This window comes from Sebastes fasciatus, chromosome 15 (genome assembly GCF_043250625.1).
Source record: "Sebastes fasciatus isolate fSebFas1 chromosome 15, fSebFas1.pri, whole genome shotgun sequence".
Classification (NCBI taxonomy): domain Eukaryota; kingdom Metazoa; phylum Chordata; class Actinopteri; order Perciformes; family Sebastidae; genus Sebastes; species Sebastes fasciatus.
In genome coordinates, this window is record NC_133809.1 from 4,105,270 (window position 1) to 4,126,939 (window position 21,670).

The 21,670-nt window shown below is 38.7% G+C and overlaps 2 protein-coding genes across 9 annotated transcripts in view; both read left to right on the forward strand.

The window, feature by feature from the left end:
- larp1b (La ribonucleoprotein 1B) overlaps positions 1-6,713 on the forward strand; it is a 31,561-nt gene extending 24,848 nt beyond the window's left edge. For all 8 annotated transcript variants that reach the window (XM_074609792.1, XM_074609793.1, XM_074609800.1 and 5 more), the window contains 4 exons: positions 53-197; positions 2,112-2,221; positions 3,897-4,024; positions 5,226-6,713. In XM_074609792.1, coding sequence (XP_074465893.1) covers positions 53-197; positions 2,112-2,221; positions 3,897-4,024; positions 5,226-5,489 — 647 coding nt within the window. In that variant the 3' untranslated portion in view covers positions 5,490-6,713. The remainder of the gene's footprint in view (positions 1-52; positions 198-2,111; positions 2,222-3,896; positions 4,025-5,225) is intronic.
- A 3,094-nt stretch (positions 6,714-9,807) lies between these two features.
- pgrmc2 (progesterone receptor membrane component 2) lies at positions 9,808-21,087 on the forward strand. The gene is made up of 3 exons (XM_074660278.1): positions 9,808-10,274; positions 16,077-16,232; positions 19,412-21,087. The coding sequence occupies exons 1-3, from the start codon at positions 9,899-9,901 to the stop codon at positions 19,507-19,509; spliced, it is 630 nt and encodes a 209-aa protein (XP_074516379.1). The 5' UTR covers positions 9,808-9,898; the 3' UTR covers positions 19,510-21,087.
- The last annotated feature ends 583 nt before the right edge of the window (positions 21,088-21,670 follow it).

Genomic DNA, 21,670 nt, shown 5'->3' on the forward strand with positions numbered 1-21,670 from the left:
AAGACAGAGCTCGTCTTTGTGCTTTCTGGTGACTGAGTCGATGTGCTTTCAGAGAGGAAACGGTTGGGGATCGGCCAGTCTCAGGAGATGAACACTCTGTTCAGGTTCTGGTCCTTCTTCCTGAGGGATAACTTCAACAGGAAGATGTACGAGGAGTTCAAACTGCGTGCGCTGGAAGACGCCAATGAAAAATACAGGTGAGAAGGACGTTAGGTGGCCACAAAGCCACACCTTGAGCCCTAAAGCCCCTTTTTAGGTTGAACCTGCGTGCCTCCAAAGAAGCGCAGAAAGGTTTTAATTTGCAAAAGATTACCCACTCCTCTCTGTGTAAACTGTGTAAACCCTCGCTGCCGGCAGACAGCAGCAGTGTTTGACCGTCATTATTTGACATCAGAGGCGGCGGCCTCGCTGTAACATTGTTTCTGCCAGACGCGTTCTTCACTCACCTGCCAAACCCACATTCTTGTCTGGATGAGTGGAGACCGGTTGAAGTGGGAGTTTCAGGGCGTGTGAACACCGACACTATAACAACCCCATCAGCTGTTTATGCAGCGGCTCACGTCGACTTCATTGAACCGGTCGACCTGTCCGTCTGGTTCCTGTCAACGATGTTAAATCTCTTAATAATCTCTGAGACAGATCTTTTATTGTTAAGTGCTGCTACGCTACACACGAGCTGAAGCCAAGTTCACACAACATGTCAGGTCGCTGTACACGCTACTACTTGACACGCTACTACTTGACACGCTACTACTTGAGTGTCTTCAAGTCAATGTGGTTTTCACACTACACGACTGACAGGCAACACTTTACTACTTCTACTACTACTACTACAAGATCTCTCACCGGGAGGAATCCCCGATGAGGTTTCCAAACCACGTTTTGTCACAAAAACACACGTGAGAAGTGACACACAGGCGTAGTTATGCTAGTTATGCTTGATGTTGTCGTCAGCACACGTGTTTACATAAATGCCTGTTTCCACACATGTCTTTACTATTCCCCCTATGTAGATCAGTCACCATGTCATGTTATGTTTATTCCATGGATGTATAATGAGTGGATAATGTACAGCAAGCGGATCATTGTTGTTGTAGCAATGACCGGTTCGCTGTACATTATCGTGCTCATTACACGGCTACTTGCTTGAGAAATCAATAATTTGGTACAAAAGAGGTCCTCCAGAGTCTGACATCAGAACTGCGTCCATAGTAACGGTCTGTTATACATAGCAACGGTCTGTTATACATAGCAACGGTCTGCTATACATAGCAACGGTCTGCTATACATAGCAACGGTCTGCTATACATAGCAACGGTCTGCTATACATACTAACGTTATAATAATGTAATGTTATAAAGAAACTAGAACGGCACTCGGAGAGCGCAGACCTCCCCCCCTGTCCGTTAAGCTTGCGCCATCATCCAAGTGTATTTTTGTTTACTTTGAGATCAGCTGAACGTAGCGGAGCAGCGTAAAACACGTCATTCAAACTGGACAAAAACAAAATAAAACTCACCTAAACCGTCGTCGTTACTCTTTCCAACAATCACCAAGTGTGCTTTGGTCGAACTCAACTGTAATTTCACCGAGTTTAATGTGAAAAAAAAAGCAGAATCTACAGGTGTCCCCACCCACTCCCCGCTCTCTCTCTGTCTCTCTCTCTCTGAAGGAAAGAGGCGGGGTCATGCGTCATCAACGCGTCATCAGCTACACTGCGCATGTGTTATAGCCAGAGGTCTTAATGTTCTGGCTGATCGGAATCCTTAAAAATCATGATCTGGATCGCCACCAAAGTCAGGAAAAAATGTCATTCAAATTCATCGCAGATTTTTGGAGTAATCCTGCTAACAGACAAACCAACAAATAAACAAACCAACGCCAGTGAAAACATAACCTCCTTCCTAGGCCTTCGGCCTTGGCGGAGGTAACAACAGACCGTAGAACGCCGTGATTGACCAGTGGTAAATCAGGACAGAAGTCATGTAGTGTGAACTGGGCATTACAGAGCAGCGGTCACATCACGTGTAAATACTAGAAGCCAGAGTGTCCGTGTGTTTGCTCGTGTCCGTGGTCAGAGTACAGGTAAATATTTGTTTTCCCTCCTGCAGGTACGGACTGGAGTGTCTCTTCAGATACTACAGTTACGGTCTGGAGAAGAGATTCAGGATGGATCTGTTCAAGGACTTCCAAGAGGAGACCCTCAAGGACTTTGAGAGAGGTAATTAACGTCAGAAAGATTTTCAGAATAAAATCACATAACTGGTCACTCATAATGTGACATTTTTTCATTAAAGGGGAACTATGCTCATTTCCAAAATTCATACATGTTATTCCTATGGTCTAACAGTCCAAAAAATATTAGTAAACATGAACAACTCTCCCAAATCCAAAAACTAGAGTGTTAAAACTCAAATTTGTAATGTCAGGATATAAAGCGTGGAACCGCTCCATGGACAGTGAATAGGGAAAGATGTTCTAGATGACACTGATACACATAGATGTGGAAATAAAACCAGATAAAACAAGAAACATGTTTAAACACAATTTAAACCCAGAGAATCAGATAAAGACAGAAAAAACAGGTTAATCACAATTTAAACCCAGGGAATCAAAATGAGTCTTGAGAAACAGCTTATAAATACTAAATAATACCAATATTTGTCCCGTAAACCTGCTTGACCCGACTTAAAAGTTCACTTTTTACGGAGGTTCCCCCCCCCCCTCTAAGCTGAATGTGTGAAAAGAGGAAGAAAGGAGGATTAAAGTAGATTTCAACACCGAGTGATTCAATGAAGCAGAACGGAGGATCGCCAGTTAAGACTTCAGCAGCCATTTATTTACAGCCGAGTTATTTTAGTGCTCAGATTCCAGATTCAGTCCTGATCCGTACTGGAGTTACCCGCTAAGACTAACCAGCGCTCGTCTGGCCACAGGCACCAGTCAGATACTTTACTCATGAGTCACAACCAGCTACGAGAGTTTCTTATCTTAAAGCACTCTGAAGTTATTTCAATGTCGAGGAAATTATTTTTATCTGATGAATAAAAAAGCTTTTAATCAGCTGAACTTCTCCTGTAGAAGTAACTTTATACAGTACAAGTGATAATATGTCTTTTAGTTTGTGTCTTCATGCTGATAGAAACACATGATGTGACGTTGATCAGCAGGACATGAAAACTCTCGTCTGATTCACTCCCTGTTTACACCATAGTTACTGTCTGCCATTTTACTGGAGAGTCTGACTTAAGTGATCAAGTTTTGCTCTGTGTATTGGGCAAACATATTCCAACAATGGGACTAAGAAAGTAGCATGTCCATGATTTTTTTTAATTGACAAAAGTACACAATACAAAATCAGTATACAGGGAACAGTATACAATTAAAACCGTAGCAAAACAAAAGTGCCAGGGGTACAAAACACTAGACAAAGATGTTATGAAGCAAACTGTTTCAAACAAACAAACAAACTAATTGTGTTAATAATAGCATATTTCACACGACGTATTTGACAAATTAATGGATTTGTTTGGCAAATAAATGGATTATGTCTGCTTATCATGTGGTAAAATGTTTGTTTCTATCTGCATATGACATGGTAAATACAGCTGGAACAGATAACCTCTATATTTCCATTTTGTTCCCATTATTTCCCACCTTGAATATTCCCAGGATTTTGCAATCCTACTCATTACTGCAGTTTACAGAAATAAAAGGTCCAATAATGTTCCAAGGTAGAGGGAAAAAACATCGCAGTCGACCAAAGACAAAAAAAAGATTTTACAAAGTGAAGAGAAAGAAAGCCTAAATGGGCTGCTGATTATGTTCCTGAGTGATTGCATTGAAGATCATATTTGACACTGAATAAACTGTTAATGTTTTGTTTCCTGCTGCAGGTCAGCTGTATGGACTGGAGAAGTTCTGGGCCTTCCTGAAATACTCTAAGATGAAGAAGCAGCCCATCGACCCGAAGCTGCAGGAACACCTCTCCAAGTTCAAGAACCTGGAGGACTTCAGGGTGGTGGTGAGTCTCCACGTCTCCACATCAACTCAAATAACCGGCCCCACGTTAAACTGTGTTGTATTTTAGTAATTGGACAGTTTATAATGAATGCCTCAATTTTTTTATTCATAAATCCAAGGATGGTAAAATATATTCAAGACATGTAAAGAAAATGTAGTTCTTGGAACTTCAGAGAAAACCTGAAAATCACCATCAGTTAACACACTTTCCTGCTGGACCTCTACTTCTAGACATTAAATACTTTACACACATGATAAAGTTCAAGTTCAAGACCTTTATTTGTCCCTGAGGGGCAGTTGGTTTTGCAACAACAACAACAACAACAACAACACATAAGATCATAAAAAATCTAAATCTTGTTTAGACTGAGGATGTATTTCTTTTACTCATTATCAGTCACGTAGCGAGTAAAGGGCTGAAACTATTCCTCAAGTAACTCGATTATAGGGCTGATCTAGGTCATTTCATATCTCGATAATGATATGTATCACGATACAGCATGATTTCTGGTAATTCAATAAATAAATAGTCACACAGACTAGACCTGATTGCAAAAAAACAAGATGGCGACAACCAAAAAGCCGAACTCATGGCTTCAAAACGGCAATCTACAAACCAATGGGTGACGTCACGGTGACTACGTCCACTTCTTATATACCAGGGGTCTCCAACCTTTTTTCCTCTGAGAGCTAATTCGACAAAATGAAAGTGGCCAAGAGCAACTCATAACACCAAGTTGTACATCACCAAAAGCAGACATCATTTCTGTCTTACTTTGATGGTCCTTTAATAACATTGCAGTCACCGCAGTCACTGCCTCCGTTACAATCCCGCCATAGGCGAAGGGCTTTTTGTGTCTCATTAGGATGTGTGCCACTAAACGAAGCCTCTGCTGCAGCGTTGGTCTTCTTTGTCGGTTTGGTAAACAGAGACTGTCGTCTTTTAAGCGTTGTTTTCAGCTCCTTTACCTTCTCTGTTCGTAAACTGCTGCCAGCCGGAAAGTCCCGTGAAAAGTTGTGGTGGCGCTTAACGTTACATCTTCTACCGACTGACACGCTTGCACCGCAAATGAGACACACATTTGTCGTTACCAGTTCCTCATTAAAATAGTATATTTTTTGCTTTTTATCTAGAAGCAGTCTAGAGATGTTTTATCATCGGCCTGTCTTCATGTAACGATCTCTGACTTCTGTGTCCGCAGCCCCCGATGGGAGAGGAAGGAGGCAGGAGGAGACGCCACTCATCCTCGGCCGGGGATGAAGGGAGGCGTCGGCGACATCCTTCCAACACTACCTCAAAGCCCACGCAGGCCTCCAAATCCTCCACCGCCTCCACCTCCACCGCCGCCGCCGCCACACAGAACACACCCAAAGACAGCGCCCAGAAAAAAACAGCCGCCACCACCCAGGGGAAGAAGGCCGAACACGGAGCCGCCAAGAAGGAAATTCCCGCCCCACATAAATGAAGCTCCCTCCTGTAGGTGTGGGTTTGGATAGAAGAGATGCAGAGCGAGGCGGCGGCTGCAGCAGCTCTGAGATCAGCGGGCAAAACAGAGAGAGAGACTGAGCGTGGTTGACTTAATTTGATTGTTTTTATCTGTGCATTTCATTTTAAAGCAAGCAAGCAAGCGTAGGCAGTGAGCTTGAATCTGTGCGCCTGACAGCTCATAACGTTTACAAAACAAAACAAAAAAAAATGCATTCCCTGCATTTTGCCTTTTTATTCTCTCGGATGCCAAAAAACTCTTCAGCACGTTTTTTTGTTGATCTCAATCTGTAAAGAGCTCCCGGTCTGTACGGAGCTCCCGGCCTGTTCAACTGTGATTTTAGTTTGCCAACATGAGAGACGGATAGTCTCGTGTGCCTTAATCTGATTCAGCAGGAAGACGGCGATCGATCGGAGACTAAAACAGTCCAAATTTCACTTCTTAAAGTCTTCCCAGTTGATTATTTGGGGTTCGAACATTTTTAAAAACTGACACCACTTACAGGTTTTTCTCTTTTCTTGAGACATAAATCTTTTTTTTTTACCATGACAATCAATCATGCAGTCATAAATTTGTGAAGGAGTGACCCCGAGGCTGCTGCTCATTAACAGATAAACTTATCACAGCTGGTTTTTTAATTAAAACCTGCAGAACATAATGACAAATTTATGTGGGAAGCTTTACTTTTAAGTCCCGTTTTACACCCAGAGGTAGTATAATTTATTGTTTTATTCTTGTTTTTATTTTTACTTTGATTTGATGGAGTAGTCTTAGGTAATCATTGCAGTTTTTAATGGCTTTTGCTGTTGAATATTATATAAATATATATATATAAAAAAAAAAAAAGGAAATGTTTCTGCTGGAATTATGGGTGTGAAGCTAGCATCATAAAACTACAGTATATTTTTAGCTTACTTCATATTATGTTTGAGGCTTTGTGCTCTAGAGCACTTAAATCATTAACTTTCCTTTACTTCATTGGATGGACTTAAGAGGTTTTTAGAGTTGAATTTAAAAAAAAAAAAATGTAAATACTATAAAAAATCATTTGCTATTCAATTATTCTTTTTTTTTTTTTTGATTTTAAGAATTGATTTTATTGGTAGTGTGGTTTTGAGTGTGTTTTAGGATAAAGCAATGCATGTTAATGCCACAGTCTTGAATTGTAAAATGCAAAAAAATATAAAATAACAGTTGATTGTATGAACTTGTCTGTGTGATCTGTTCTCTTATTACTCTGCACATTTTTCTGGTGTTGCTGAGGGCGAGTCATCGAGCCTGATGAGCAGGTTCTTTGTTCCCAATGACGCTTCAGGGTGAAATTCATCAACTGTAAATAATAAAAAACTGTCTGATGATCTCAATCGACTGTAAATCGGAAGTAAGATTTATCTCCAGTGAGTGCTTTTCACCAGTTATCACCTCCAACAGAGTAAACAGCCTGGAGGAAAAAGTGTGCAAATAGCATTCAGATAACAACTGAATTAAAAGGGCAACACTGAGGAAATAAAAGTGTGAGCTAAAAACCAAAGATATGAACATTAAGTAAAACTTTTGTGAAGAAAACAGCATTTATAGCCTCATTTTGCTCACATGGTCATAATTTCACACCTTTAAGAAACAGATATAACCCTTCAGTAAATATTTAAAGAAGTTTTTTTTAAATAAAATATTTATATGACTGGGTTATTTTAGTTTTATTACCAGTTAGTGTCTATTTGTGACACTACGGGTCCCGATGGAGGGACAAAAAGCCTCAACGCTCCAGACTCAAGTTTAGACAGTTGGTAGGCGTGTGTTTTGATGCCTTCAGGTGTCTCTCGTAAACCTCAACTCTAAAGGGAGAAGTGGCTGTAAATGGGACTGTCAAGTGCTGCTGTGTAGTTTTAATAGTTCTGTTTGGTTTTTGTTTAAAGATAGAACTTTATTAATTCTATTAATATCCTATTAATTCTTTTGACAGAGATTGCTCAAAATTACAATATAACTAAATAAATAAATATAAAGCATATGAGAAGTAATATTAACACCAGAGCAAAATAAAATAGCAATAAAAGTAAGATAAATTTAGTAAACGGTTTGTGTCACGTATTGTCACGTCTGTCCATTTTCATCTTCTTTGTCTCTTTATGCTACTTTAAAACTGTTTTATGTCATAAACATTTATCAGTGATTTCACTAAAATGCTAAAATGATGCAATAAAATAATTAAACTTTCTATCAGATTGGCCAATCTGATACATAATCAATGAAACTACAAATGCAAAAAAATTTAATTAATGCTGACATTGATTTGCTTCATTGTTATTATTGACCTTTTGTTTTCTTTTTAAATAAAGGGCAAACTGAAGAAGTGGAGTTTTAAAAATGAGGACAAATTAACAGACAAGGAGGGTTTAAGAAAAAGAAGCTATCAAGTTGCATTATAGGAAATGGAGGACCCAGAGTTTTTAAAGCTTGACCCATACCAGAGGCTAAAAGTCAAGATGTCTGTAGCTTTGATTTTGATTATAAGTCCCCCATCTTTAGTAAAATACCATATTAAATTCCTGTTTCTTATTTTTGTTTTCTTTTGTAATTGAAGAGCAAACTGAAGGGACAAATTAGGTTTGTTCATCACTAGTTCTCAGGAGACAAAGTTACATTTTACATGTCACCAAGAGTCCAAAATCCAAAGATATTCACTCAACATCTACGTTTTTTGTGTGCATCCACACATAGAGAAGAGTCTCCAAAAATAAATAAATAAATAAATAAATAAATAAATAAATAAATAAAATAAAATAAAATAAAATAAAATAAAATAAAAATACCTGAAATTAAGCAAATGTTAGTTTTTAAATAAATAAATAGATGGTGAGTTAATATCTTTGAATTTTGGACTCTTGGTGACATGTAAAATGTCACTTTGAATCCTGAGAACTAGTGATGAGCATTTTGTTATCACTAAAGTTATGACTTTATACTCGTAATATTAAGACTTTTTTTCCTCTTAAAGTTATGACTTTATTCTCGTAAAATAAGACTTTTTTCTTGTTAAGTTATGATTTTATTCTCGTAATATTCCGACTTTTTTTCTCGTAAAGTTATGACTTTATTCTCATAAATTATAGCGCTTTTCTTGTTAAATTATGACTTTATTCTTGTGATATTACAGCTTTTTTTCTCGTAAAGTTATGACTTTATTATCATAAATTACAACTTTTTTTTATTAAATTATGACTTTATTTTCGTAATATTCTGACTTTTTTTCTCTCGTTAAGTTATGACTTTATTCTCGTAATATTACGACTTTTTTTCTCGTAAAGTTATGACTTTATTCTCATAAATTATAACTTTTTTTTGTTAAATTATGACTTTATTCTCGTAATATTACGACTTTTTTTCTCGTAAAGTTATGACTTTATTCTCGTAATATTACAATTTTTTTTCTCATTAAGTTATTACTTAAATTTTTGTAAATTATGACTTTTTTCTCGTTAAATTGCGACTTTATTCTCGTAATATTGCGAATCTCTGATGTTTTTCCCTCAATGTGGTCCTAATACTCCGTAGTACATTGTCTCTTTGGCCCTCACTGCATTAGACTTATATACTATATACTTAGACTATAAACTGTGTTACCTTCATCACAATGCTCAAATGTTTTGCGGCTCCAGACAGATTTTTTTTTTTTTTTTTACTAAAATGTCTCTTTTGATAGTAAAGGTTGCTGACCCCTGGCTTAATCGAATGTCAGTCGAATAATCGATAGTGAAAGTAATCGTTAGTTGCAGCTCTATAAAAGACGGGACATGATTTTTACTTTGCACCAAAAGAACATAATATAACCGCTCAGCTCAACTATTGGTTCCGCTTATTCCCGACAGGACGTGAACGAAGCAAATATTAGTTTGGAAATAAATAAATGAATAAATAAAATAAAAATACCTTAAATGAAGCAAGTTAGTTTTTAAATAAATTAATAAATACATAAATTAATAAATAAATGAAACAAATGTTAGCTTTGAAATAAATACATAAAAAATACCTTAAATGAAGCAAGTTAGTTTTGAAATAAATAAATACATAAAATTAATAAATAAATGAAGCAAATGTTAGTTTTCAAATAAAAAATAAATAAATAAAATAAAAAAATAATACTGAGAATATCTTTGGATTTTGGACTCTTGGTGACATGTAAAAGTGTTTTTATTTGCTTAATCGAATAATCGATAGTGACTAATCGTTAGCTGCAGCTCTATATAGACCAGCAGCTTTTTAGTTTGCACCAAGGAACACAATGTAACCTCCTAGTCAACTAACTCAACTAGTGGTTCCTGTATTCCCCGACAGGACGTGAACGCAGCATCTGTCCAGGGGCGGGTAGTTGCTAACCGAGCAGCAGTATGGCGGCGGACGATGGAGACAGTTCGAGCGGACCAGTTGACACCAGCGGCGGCTCTGGAAGCTCCGGTACCGGCGGGCAGCAGGGAGCAGCGGACGAGCCGTCGGACGGACTCGGCCTCGGAGCGATGTTGCTGAACCTCGCCCTCCTGGCCGTGGTGGTGGCGGTGTGTGTGTTGCTGTACCGGCGCTGGGGCAGAAAGCTCGTCTCCGCTGCGGCCCACCAGGACGAGGCCTCGGCGCTGCCCAAGATGAGGAGACGGGACTTCGGCCTGGAGCAGCTGCGGGAGTACGACGGGCTCAGCAACCCGCGCATCCTCATGGCCGTCAACATGAAAGTTTTCGACGTGACCAGCGGGAGAAAGTTTTACGGGAAAGGTGAGTGAGACGCCGGGGAGAGGACACTCCAACTGACAGGCCGGAGGGGGACATGAGGAAGCCGCTGGAGGAGAGGGAGAACCGGGCACAACATTTGGGCGCAAACGGTTGTGGTTAGCTTAGCTTAGCTTAGCTTTAGCTTAGCTTTAGCTTAGTTTAGTTTAGTTTAGGTTAGGTTAGCTTAGCTTAGCTTAGCTTAGCTTTAGCTTAGCTTAGCTTAGCGTAGCTTAGCCTTAGCTTAGCTCTTTTGGCTTTGTCTTCAAGATTGAAGGTGTTTGTTGTCACACTGGTTCTACAGGTACAAACACACAGGTGTGAAAGGCTTTCTACTGGAAGCTCCATTAAAGTAATTAGTTATATTACAACTATAAATACTATTAGTTATATTACAATTATAAAAGGAAATACTTTTAGTTATATTACAATTAGTTATATTACAATTACAAATAGTTATATTACAATTAGTTATGTTACAATTACAAATACTTTTAAGTTATATTACAATTATAAAAGGAAATACTTTTAGTTATATTACAATTACAAAGTTGTATTACAATTGCAAATAGTTATATTACAATTACAAATACTTTAGGTTATATTACAATTATAAAAGGAAATACTTTCTACAAGGGCATATTAAGAATATATACATTAAGAACATATACAGTATAATATATATTTCTGTGTGAGAACATATACAGTATATAACATATACATTATATACAGTATAAGATGTATTTCTGTGTTATTGAATGGGGATGCTTGCTGTTTAGCTCACCAACATGGCTGTTCTGGAGGGGTCGTGGCTGTTATGATGAACACATGTAAACTTCATATTTATGAACATTAAACATGTGTAGCTTTTTTAGTTAAAGGCTGGAGGTTAGCATTTTAACATCTAGCCTGTTAACTTGTTGATGTGCACACAGACACACTGTCTGTCTGTCTTTGTTTACACTGATGGGACTCATCATGCATGAATATTAGGGAGTTTGCACCCATGTTTTAACCTTAAAAGAATAATAATCTTGCTATATTTACTTATGTAGAGGCTAGTTGTGCAGAAAATGCAGATTTGTTTGGCTGTGAAAGTTCATTATAACTCGAGTTTCTCAACAGATATGAATATTACTTTCACAAAGCATGCTCCAGTCCCCATTAAGTTTATATTTCTGCAAAGCTGTCTGGTCTGGAGCCACTGCTTGTTTACACTGATGGGGCTCATCATGCATGAATATTAGGTTTGCACCACTGTTTTAACCCTGAAAGATTAGTAATCTTGCTATATTTACTGATGTAGAGGCTAGTTATGCAGACTTGTTTTGCTGTAAAAGTTAATTATAACTCAGAGTTTGTCAGCTGATATGAATACTACTTCCACAAAGCATGCTTCAGTCCTCATTAAGTTTATATGTATGCAAAGCAAGCAAACCAGTTAAGCAAGATTTCCTCTGAGCTGGCAGACTCACCCAACTATGTAATAAACTATAATTATTCAAACAGCATTCCCAACAGCGTTGTATGGTCACGCCTGCTACTCGACACCAGCAGCACCACGTAGCCAAGTAGGCCTGAATCTATCCAGCTCACCAAGTTATGACTCAGTTTTACAGTAGAGACGCTCTGGAGTTGACTGGGCCATATTTGAATTTGTCTAGTTTATCACAGTGGACTTCATACTAGGGCAACTAGTTGCTCAATCCAAGTTGTAGGGCTGCCCCTCTTAGTTGTTTTGGTCTCAGTCGACTAAGATTTCTTCAGTCGAGGAGTCATTTTTTAATGCTTCTTTATTTCCAAGAAACTTCTGAGCACATCTCTGGTAAACACAGATTTAAAGTGGTGCTTCTGTGTGATTCTTTGTGGAGAAACTCAGTTTTACAGATCTGTCGATCAAATCAACTGTTTGATCAGGTGAAAACACGTGTTGTAAAACTCCACAAAGAACTTTCGATTCATTTTTGGATGTATAAACTGTCAAAAATAACGACAAATGATTACCATATCCGAAGACAAACTTTCACTTTCTAGAACCAAGAAAATGTTTGATATTTTGGTGTACATAACCGACTTTAATCGACTACCAAACAGGTCAAATTCTAGTCGACTAACACTCGAATACGATTTCCCAGACTAATCGATAAGTTGATTTAATTGACAGTTTCTCCACAAAGAATCACACAAAAGCACCACTTTAAATCTTTTGTTTACCAGAGATGTGCTCATAAGTTTCTTGGAAATAAGTTGTTCAGCATGAAAAAAGCACAAAAAAGGACTAATCAACTAAAGAAATCTTAGTGTCAGCTGTAAATGAAAGCTCCAGTTGGACTCTCTAACCAGTAGAACAGGGCTCACAACTGACTATTTCATATTTCACTTTTTATTAATCTTTGCATGTATAAACTGTCAAAAATAAAGATAAATGTTACAGCTGTTTATCTTGTCTGAGAGCCAAACGCCAGCCAAACGACAACCATACCCAAAAGCAAACTTTCACTTTCTAGAAACTTTCCACTTTTCAGGAGCTGAACCAAGAACATGTTGGATATTTTATGTTCATAACGGACTTAGATTGACTACCAAACAAGTCTTAAATGACTTTAACTGACTAGGGCTGTCCTCAACCAAAGAAATTCTTAGTCGACTAAAACTCAAATACAATTTTCTCGACTAATGAAATAGTTGATTTAATCGACAGATCTGTAAAACTGAGTTTCTCCACAAAGAATCACACAAAAGCACCATGTTAAATCTTGTGTTTACCAGAGATGTGCTCTTGGAAATAAGTCATTCAGCATGAAAAAAAGCATAAAAATGACTAATCAACTATAGAAATCTTAGTGTGTCAGCTGTAAATGACAGATACAGCTAACCCTCTCCTCTAACCAGCAGCGCAAGGCCAACTGACTATTTAGTAGTTTCACTTTTGATTAATCTTTGTGTGTATAAACTGTCAAAAACAATGATATATGCACGTTACAGCTGCTTATCTTCTCTGAGAGCCAAAAGCCAACCATGACCTGAGGCAAACTTTCACTTTCTAAAAACCTTTCACTTTTCAGGAGCTGAACCAAGAAAATGTTTGATATTTTATGTTCATAACCGACTTAAATCTGCGTTACTTCTCTGTTTATCTTTATTTTTGACACTCAAAGATTAATAAAAAGTGAAAATATGAAATAGTCAGGTTAGAGGAGAGCCCAGCTGGAGCTGTCATTTACAGCTGACACACTTCATAAATTATTCAGACACAAATCTGATTCAGTAATTTCTTCTTTTGTTCTAATAATAAAAAGCTAAATAAGGATAGCAGTGCGTTGCTGTAGTAGCGTTACTCAAGCCTGAAGTTTCATCTGTGAAATGCTCGTTCTTGTAGTTAGTTATGCAAGGTAGGAGCACATCTAATCTCTGAGGTGATAAGGCGTCTTTGCTTCACGGTCGGTGTTTTTTAGTTGGAAGTTTTTTTTCTGTTGCACAATTAAAGGCAGAAAACCTGAAGGCCTGCGGGGTTTCACATGCTGGTCAGATGTTTTCTGTGTTTTTTTAACCTTTCGTTGTCCTCCAGAAGAACGTCAGCGGAGGCACGAGGAGTTTTATTTAGAAATGTATTACAGAGGCTGAATATCACAACTGCCTTTTGGGGATTACATATTAATCAGATAACCGAGTATAACACACCTTTTAACACAGTGTACTATGTGATATCCTCTTTTAATACAACATTGTAAAATCATAAAGACATTTTATCTTAAACAATCATTTGACAACAAATATCAAAAGTGTGAATGCTTCAGTATAAAACTTTCTGTCCCCCGATACAGATTCAACTCTCCTGATACCAGAACTCTCTTTTCCCCAAATATAAAATCTGTATACTAATTGCAATCGATTGCTTTGGCGCTTAAAGTCTGCAGCGACAAAATAAATGTAACTGACAAGTGAGAAAACTGTATTTTATAAAGACATTGATGTAGAAGCTTGCGTTTAATCCGGCGTATCAGATGAGTTCCTCCCTGCTGATAATGTGAGGATGTTTTAGCTGAAGCATAATGACCTGAGAAGACATTTAATTCATAAAGTAATTGTGTCGATGTGTCAGCTGATATTAGCTGTATATGTCAGTTGATAAGAAGCTGTAATAAGAAACTGCAGCACACAGATGTCAAACATATGTTTGAGGGACTTTTTAACGTTATGTATTTATGTAAAAAAAAAGTTATATTGGCCAATATATTGTTCTCAAATGTTGATATTGGTATCGGCATTGAAGGTTTAGTATTGGCCAGGCTTTATTCAGAATCAATCAAGTAGTAATGTTGATTGATTTCATTACTTAACAGGTAGAAGTAGGGCTGCACAATTAATCAAATATTAATCGTGATCAAGATTTTGGCTTCCCACAATTAAATCAATATGATCGACTGCGAAATTGACATTTAAATCAAGCGCTTCCTAAACTAACAGCCAGCCACCAGGGGGCGATCCAGATGTTTTGGCTTCACTTTTAGGGAGCTGTCATGTCGCTGAGCGTGCACCCTACAGCGACGGCCTGTGAAAAACTTTTGTTGCGGCTGCAGTCCAGAGTAGAAGAGTAATATACTGCATATTACTTGTTTTGCAAACAAAAACACACTGGTGAAGAAGCACCTTATTTTAAGTCTTATTTTGATGCAAAGATTTGTTAATTGGCAGGAATGTAGCATAACGTCAAAATGAAAGGACCAGTCTTATTTTGATGCAAATATATTTGTACAAAATCATGTCCGTATTAGAGCTGTCAATCGTTCAAAGTGTACCTTTAAAGGGAGATTTGTCAAGTATTTAATCCTCTTATCAACATGGGAGTGGGCAAATATGCTGCTTTATGCAAATGTATGTATATATTTATTATTGGAAATCAATTAACACAAAACAATGACAGATATTGTCCAGAAACCCTCACAGGGTACTGCATTTAGCATAAAACAATATGCTCAAATCATAACATTGCAAACTGCAGCCCAACAGGCAACAACAGTGTGTCAGTGTGCTGACTTGACTTTGACTTGTCTCCAAATCGCCAAAATTTAGCGTAAGTTTGGAGCGTTATTTAACCTCCTTCCTGACAAGCTAGTATGACAGGATTGGTACCACGCCCTAGTCCGTATTAATACATCATTTAGCCCTAATAACATCTGACTGAACCAGAAGTTCTGCTTTGTCAAACTGAAAAAGAAAAGCATGTCTGAAGTCCTCTTGTGAACTCGTGGGTGTATCTGCATTCAAGTGGTTTCCTTATTGGCAGTCCTGAAGGCTGTTAATGTGAAGCAGCATCAGCAGTCACATGACGTCGTCTGAGTCGGTGACCAGGGGTGAACTTGTTGCTGGACTGAAACTGTTTATTTGCACAGTTTTTACCACTTTTATTTACTCTGTTTGAAACTGTGTCAAAGCTTAAAAATATTGACAGTCAGAGCAAACCAGGACGGAAACTGACTTGGCAAGATTGGATTAAAAGTAAGAGTCTCAGGCTATATCCACACTATTATGTTTTTGTTTTAAAACGCATAACTTTTGCTAGTTTATGCCTTTATACCACACCACTCCGGCGTTTTCAAGCCACTAAAACAGAAACGTTTGGAAACGCTGCTGACCCCGTTTTAGTTTCAAAACTCTGGGGTTGCGTTTAAGTCTGGACGGATAGAAACGGACACCTTTTGAAAGCGATGACGCAGACACCCACGTGATGGTTAACCTGTGGGAGTGGATGCGATTTAATTAATCTCTTATCTATCCTGATTGTTGTGTTTTCTTTTTTTTCTTCAGATGGTCCTTATGGCATTTTCGCGGGCCGGGATGCCTCGAGAGGCCTGGCCACCTTCTGCCTGGAGAAAGACGCCCTGTGGGACGAGTACGACGATTTGTCAGACCTCAATGCTGTACAGATGGAGAGCGTGAGGGAGTGGGAGATGCAGTTCATGGGTAGGTTTGTTTCCTGAAGTTTCTACCAGAGAAAAATGCTCCTCAGATATCGATTTGGCTCAGATTTCACAGATGCATCCACAGAGTTTATCGCCTGTCCTGACGGGCCTCTGCATATCTAGTCGGGTCAAACTGAGGATCCAAACATCAGGTTTTTCTTCATTTCTTTTGTGCTTTTAAACTTCTGCTGAGTTTAATTAGGACAATTTAAAGCTGCTACATGAATTTGTAATGTGGCTGTTGAACAGAATCACACACTGTCCTTCAGTTTTCATTGTTTTCAAATATATATTTTTTTTGTTTTACTTTATATTCAGAAATACATCTTCAACTGCTTGTAGAGAAAAAAGATTGAAACGCCAAATTCAAACCAGAGAAGCAGCAAAGTGCGGCCTGCGACGAGCTGCCATACAATATCTACGAAAAGCTGCGGCGGCCACTCCCAAACTCAGCAGGCTGCTGCCGTTTTGATGCGGCCAAACTAAAAGTTTAACTTTAAGCTTAAAGTGTGGCCAGTGTGTATTTCTTCCCACCTGAAATACATGAACACGCCTCCTGCCTTGCCGCAGAAAAATTTAATCAGAATCAGAAATACTTTATTGATCCACAACGGGGAAATTGTGGCATTACAGTTGCTCTTGTATAAATATCAGATGTATCAAATGTAAAACAATTTAAATAACGGAGTATGTAACATGTAAATGATGTGCATAATGCTACAATTTAAACAAAATATATGTAAACGGTTAGAAGCTCAGTCATCCGTGAGGGACTCGGAGTAGAGCCGCTACTCCTTTGCGTTGAAAGGAGCCAGCTGAAGTGGTTCGGGCATCTGTTAAGGATGCCCCCTGCCATCCAGGCACGACCAGCTGGGAGGAGGCCACGGGGAAGACCCAGGACTAGGTGGAGAGATTATATCTCCACACTGGCCTGGGGACGCCTCGGGATCCCCCAGTCAGAGCTGGTTAATGTGGCCCGGCAAAGGGAAGATCGGGGTCCCCTGCAGGACCCGACCCCGGATAAGCGGTTGAAGATGAGATGGGAGAGATATATGTAAAGAAATATAACTACTAAAATTAAAAATAAGAAAATGAGAATATAAAAGATACGAAATATGTACAACTATTTGCATTAAGACCGTATTATTATAGAGGCGAGCCGCACTTCGCCGCAGCCTGGTGTGAATTTGGCGTAAGGTTACAGATTCACTGTGCATTCATTCACCTGTACTATGAAAAGGCTGTTTTATACCGTAATGCATATTGTTTGTTTGTTTATTTGCACAAAATAGAAATATACACTGTAAAACGTCAGAGTAATATTATTCTAACAGGTTAAAACTAAAAGAAAAGAGTCGCAAAATGACGAACCTCTTCACACATTTTATAAAACAACTCTGGTAAAAGTTTACAAACTTAGTGAGTATCAGTGCAAGGTGGTTAGACTGTTTGAGCTCTTTAGAAAAAAAGGTTATTTCTGAAATGTGCCGTCGAACCAAAGTTTGGAGTGAACTTGAGACAAACATGCAATAAACCCAAACTAAAAATACCTTCTGCCACCACATCTACTGGGAAACAGTTAAAACAGGAAACTGGAAGGAAACAAAAGACTTCTATTCTGATACTTTTATATGTCCGTATGTCACATCTGTGGATTATTCTGTACTTTAAGTGTAAATGTAACACACGTTTAGATCATATTATTGTAGTCTGTAGTTTTAAAAGTGTCCTTTTTGAATCCTGGGTGTCTAATTTTGGACTGAAACATGTCGGGCCTCTGCTTACATAAATAACAAGTCTCTGGACACTGGCAGGTTTAAAGCTGGTCTGGGCAGCTTTGGAAGTTGGCGTCTGATTAAATCATGTAAGAAGATGTCAGTGAATCACTCTCAGCATGTTGCTGACAGCATTAACGGCTCTGAGAGGCCACAGTTCTCCCTGATGTTCACCACTACATTTAGGGCACATCTTGATTCGTCAGTCTTCAGAAAATTAATAAGAAACTGTTTTTTTTTTAATGGATTAATTGTTTGAGGAGAACATTTGCTGGTTCCAGCTTCTAAAATGTGAAGGTTTGGATTGTTTGTCGGACAAAAAAAAGACATTGGAATGTGTCACTTTCTGGCCAGGGAATTAATAAATGACAAACTTATCTATTATTGTCTCAATGAATCTTTTGGCTGTTTTACGATCAACAGACCAAAACCCCCAAAATAATAAATTTACTATAATGTAAGACCAGAAAAAGCAGCAAATTCCACATTTGTTCCACAGAGGTTCAATTCATTCATCCATAAAAACATGGAAATTACAGTTCTCCTAATGAACTGATGCTGATTACCAAAACACATGAAATAAATACCCACAAAATAAAACCATTAATCAAAACAACACAAAATTATATGCCATGATAAACCGTTAAAAAGGACAATATAGAAACAGACTACGATTACATCTAAAGTCCTGTTTTACGTCTTCCTTACAAAGATCTGGTTTTACTGTCGTGGAATTTTATAGATGAATTAATTAATCGATAATACTTGATGAAAATAATCTAGGGCTGCAACATTGCTGTGAATATGGTTATTTTTAACCTATTCTTCATAATCAAAGGCAACGTTTTCAAATCTCATTTTGTCCTACTAATAGTCCAAAACCCAAAGATATTCACTTTACTATCAAGTAAGTTGAGCTGAAACGATTAATCGACAGAAAATTGGCAACAATTTTGATAATTGAGTAATCCTCTTCCACTTTTTCAAGCTAAAATTCACTTTTTCCAGCCTCTTAAGTGAGAATATTTCCTACTTTTCTTTGTTTTCCATGATAGTAATTTTGGATTACGGGGAAAAAAAGTCTAAACTCTCTGATTGCAGCTTCTTAAATGTGAATATGTTCTGGTTTCTTTACTCCTCTATGACAGTAAACTGAATATCTTTTGAGTTGTGGACAAAACAAGACATTTGAGGACGTAATTTTGAGCCAATGAATCGAGAAAATAATTGACAGATTAATCTACAATGAAATGCCATATTACGGTATCCAAAATCTAACACAATATCTAGTCTCCCATCACGTACTCGATATAATGCCCGACCCTAGTTGCAGCCCTTACAGGATGTTAACATCACTTTGCAATCACCACCTTTTTTAACGCAATATTTTATCGCTATCTTCCAGAAAAATACGATTACGTCGGGAGGTTGCTGAAGCCCGGAGACGAGCCGTCGGAGTACACGGACGAGGAGGACATCAAGGACCACCTGAAGCACGACTGAGCGGTTCCATCACACCGACCAAAGCCAGGAGCCCCCAAACAGCTGCGACAGACCGCCCCCCCGAGCCCTCCAGACCTCCTCTTCCTCTTCCTCCTCTTCCTCCTCCTGCCCCATCGATCTACCTGCCACTCCTTTCTCCTGCCCCCCACTTCCCAAAACTTTCTGAATCTGTCCGGTGCCGCGGCTGTTCTGGACGGGCAGGACTCAACGCCCAGACCTCCCTCCCTCTCCATCCTGCGAAGACGAACACCGACAGAAAGAAGCGATTGAAAAACCTTCGCTTTTTTAAATGGCAGAAAACATGTCTGGGGGGGCGAGGGAGAGAACGAGAGAAGAGAGGCCATTAGATGTATTTGAAACAAATCCACAAAATATTTTAGTCATTTCTCCACGGGGTGGGGGGGGACGTGTGGTCACGATGGTCGCCGCTGAGAAATGGTTGAAGATGATCAGTGGATCGGGACGGGGAAACATCTCTTTTTATCTTTGGTTTAAGTCACATGATCGCACCGGAAACTGCTTCAGCTTCGGACAGCTTATCAATCAATCTCTTTTCTTTTTTGTTTGAATAAAATAATCCTCCCCCCCTACACCCTTGTTGAGAGGTCAGCGCCGCGGCCTAAGATCCAGCGCTGTGGAAATTGGCGGGGCGTCGCATTTTCCTGTTGTGTTTGTAGTGTATGCACTACTAGTTTTCTTTGTTTGTCACCATGTGATTGTATTTGTTGAGTAGCATAGAGGGAGGGAGGTTTTTTTCTGGATGGGGGTTTCGGGGGGGGTTAAAGGTCTTTGCCATATGAATCCTGTTTTGAATCACATCAGACGGACTGAATCACTGATCGGGAATACAAAGGGAAGGTGATAAAAGGCAGTCCTAATCAATCGACTCAATTGTTTACATGCCTCACAAGCCAGCTGCAAGTCTGTAGATTCCCCTGAAAATGGTCCAAGTATTAATTGTGCCTTATTTTGTTTGTTGTGTCAGTCCTGACCGTTCTAACAGAGGAGGCGAGCGGAGGGATGGAGGCGTCGTTTTTTTTCTCCCTAGACTCGGTCCCCCCAGACTTTAACGAAGGCATACGTTCTGTCAGTCGTCCACGAACAGACTGTAATATCTCCCCACTTCACGAACTTTGTAAATAGACCATATGAATTACTCAGTGTTACTGCCATATTTATGTAGTTGATGAACTCCAGATATGTATAATGCTATGTCGTATTGGCCAAAACCCCCATGGTTTGTCTTCTTTTTTTTGGTTCTTTTTAAACGTGGGTGAATTCCCCCCCCACCCCACCACCACCTCCCCACCCCAATAAAACAACAAAAAAAAGGAGCGTTGCAAAAAGTGCTGCAGGGCGGGACCGGGAGCTGTTCTTGCGAATTTTGTTCGGAGACGTTGCTTATCCTGTAAATATATCTATCATTTTATTAAAGCATGTGCAACAACAAAGTGAGCTATGCTGAATTCCCACCACGTCATGTATTTAAATGTTGGGTGTGTGTGTGTGCGTGTCTGCGTGACAGAGGCAGGAAGGGATTTGTTCATGCATAATAAATCGATTTGGTTAATAATTGAAGATGTCTCGAATTTATTGGCTTTTAGAGGCGACGTGAGTGGGGAAAAAATGTTTTATATAGTTCGTTAAGATGTTTAACATGGAGTCTCTCTGCTTCAGGGCTGTTTACCTGCAAGGGAAATACAAAGGTGCAAGTTCAATATCTGAGGATGTACAAATGCATAAAACTCTGAAATGTAGTTGAGTTGTACTTCTGAGTGTATTTACATTAAAATGAACTCCACATTTTGAATATTATGAAATGATTTAATGAGAAAGCTGTAAATGTTTTGTTCTAACTAACCACAGAAAAGTCTGTTGAACTGAGATCTAGTGAAATAATGTTTTTTTCCTGTTTATCTTGAGAGAACGAATGCTGCAGATGCGTGAAGAAACTCAGGAACAAAATGTACAACATGCAGACGGCTTCATGGCAACCCTCAGTGAACGATTAACACCAGATGTTGAGAAGCACAAAGGCAAACTGAGAAAAATAAGAGGGAAGAAAAGTTATAACAGAAAAAGCTTTTTTCCCTGAAGAGTGTTTTATGGTGTCTGGTTTCTGAAAAAGAAATCCCAAATGTTTTAAACTTTTTAAATTATG

Excerpts from the sequence above, each read along its gene's own strand:
- pgrmc2 (XM_074660278.1), top strand. The coding sequence starts at position 9,899 with ATGGCGGCGGACGATGGAGACAGTTCGAGCGGACCAGTTGACACCAGC. Across the intron at positions 10,275-16,076 it reads GAGAAAGTTTTACGGGAAAG|ATGGTCCTTATGGCATTTTC; the intron begins GTGAGTGAGACG and ends TTTTTTCTTCAG. Across the intron at positions 16,233-19,411 it reads GTGGGAGATGCAGTTCATGG|AAAAATACGATTACGTCGGG; the intron begins GTAGGTTTGTTT and ends GCTATCTTCCAG.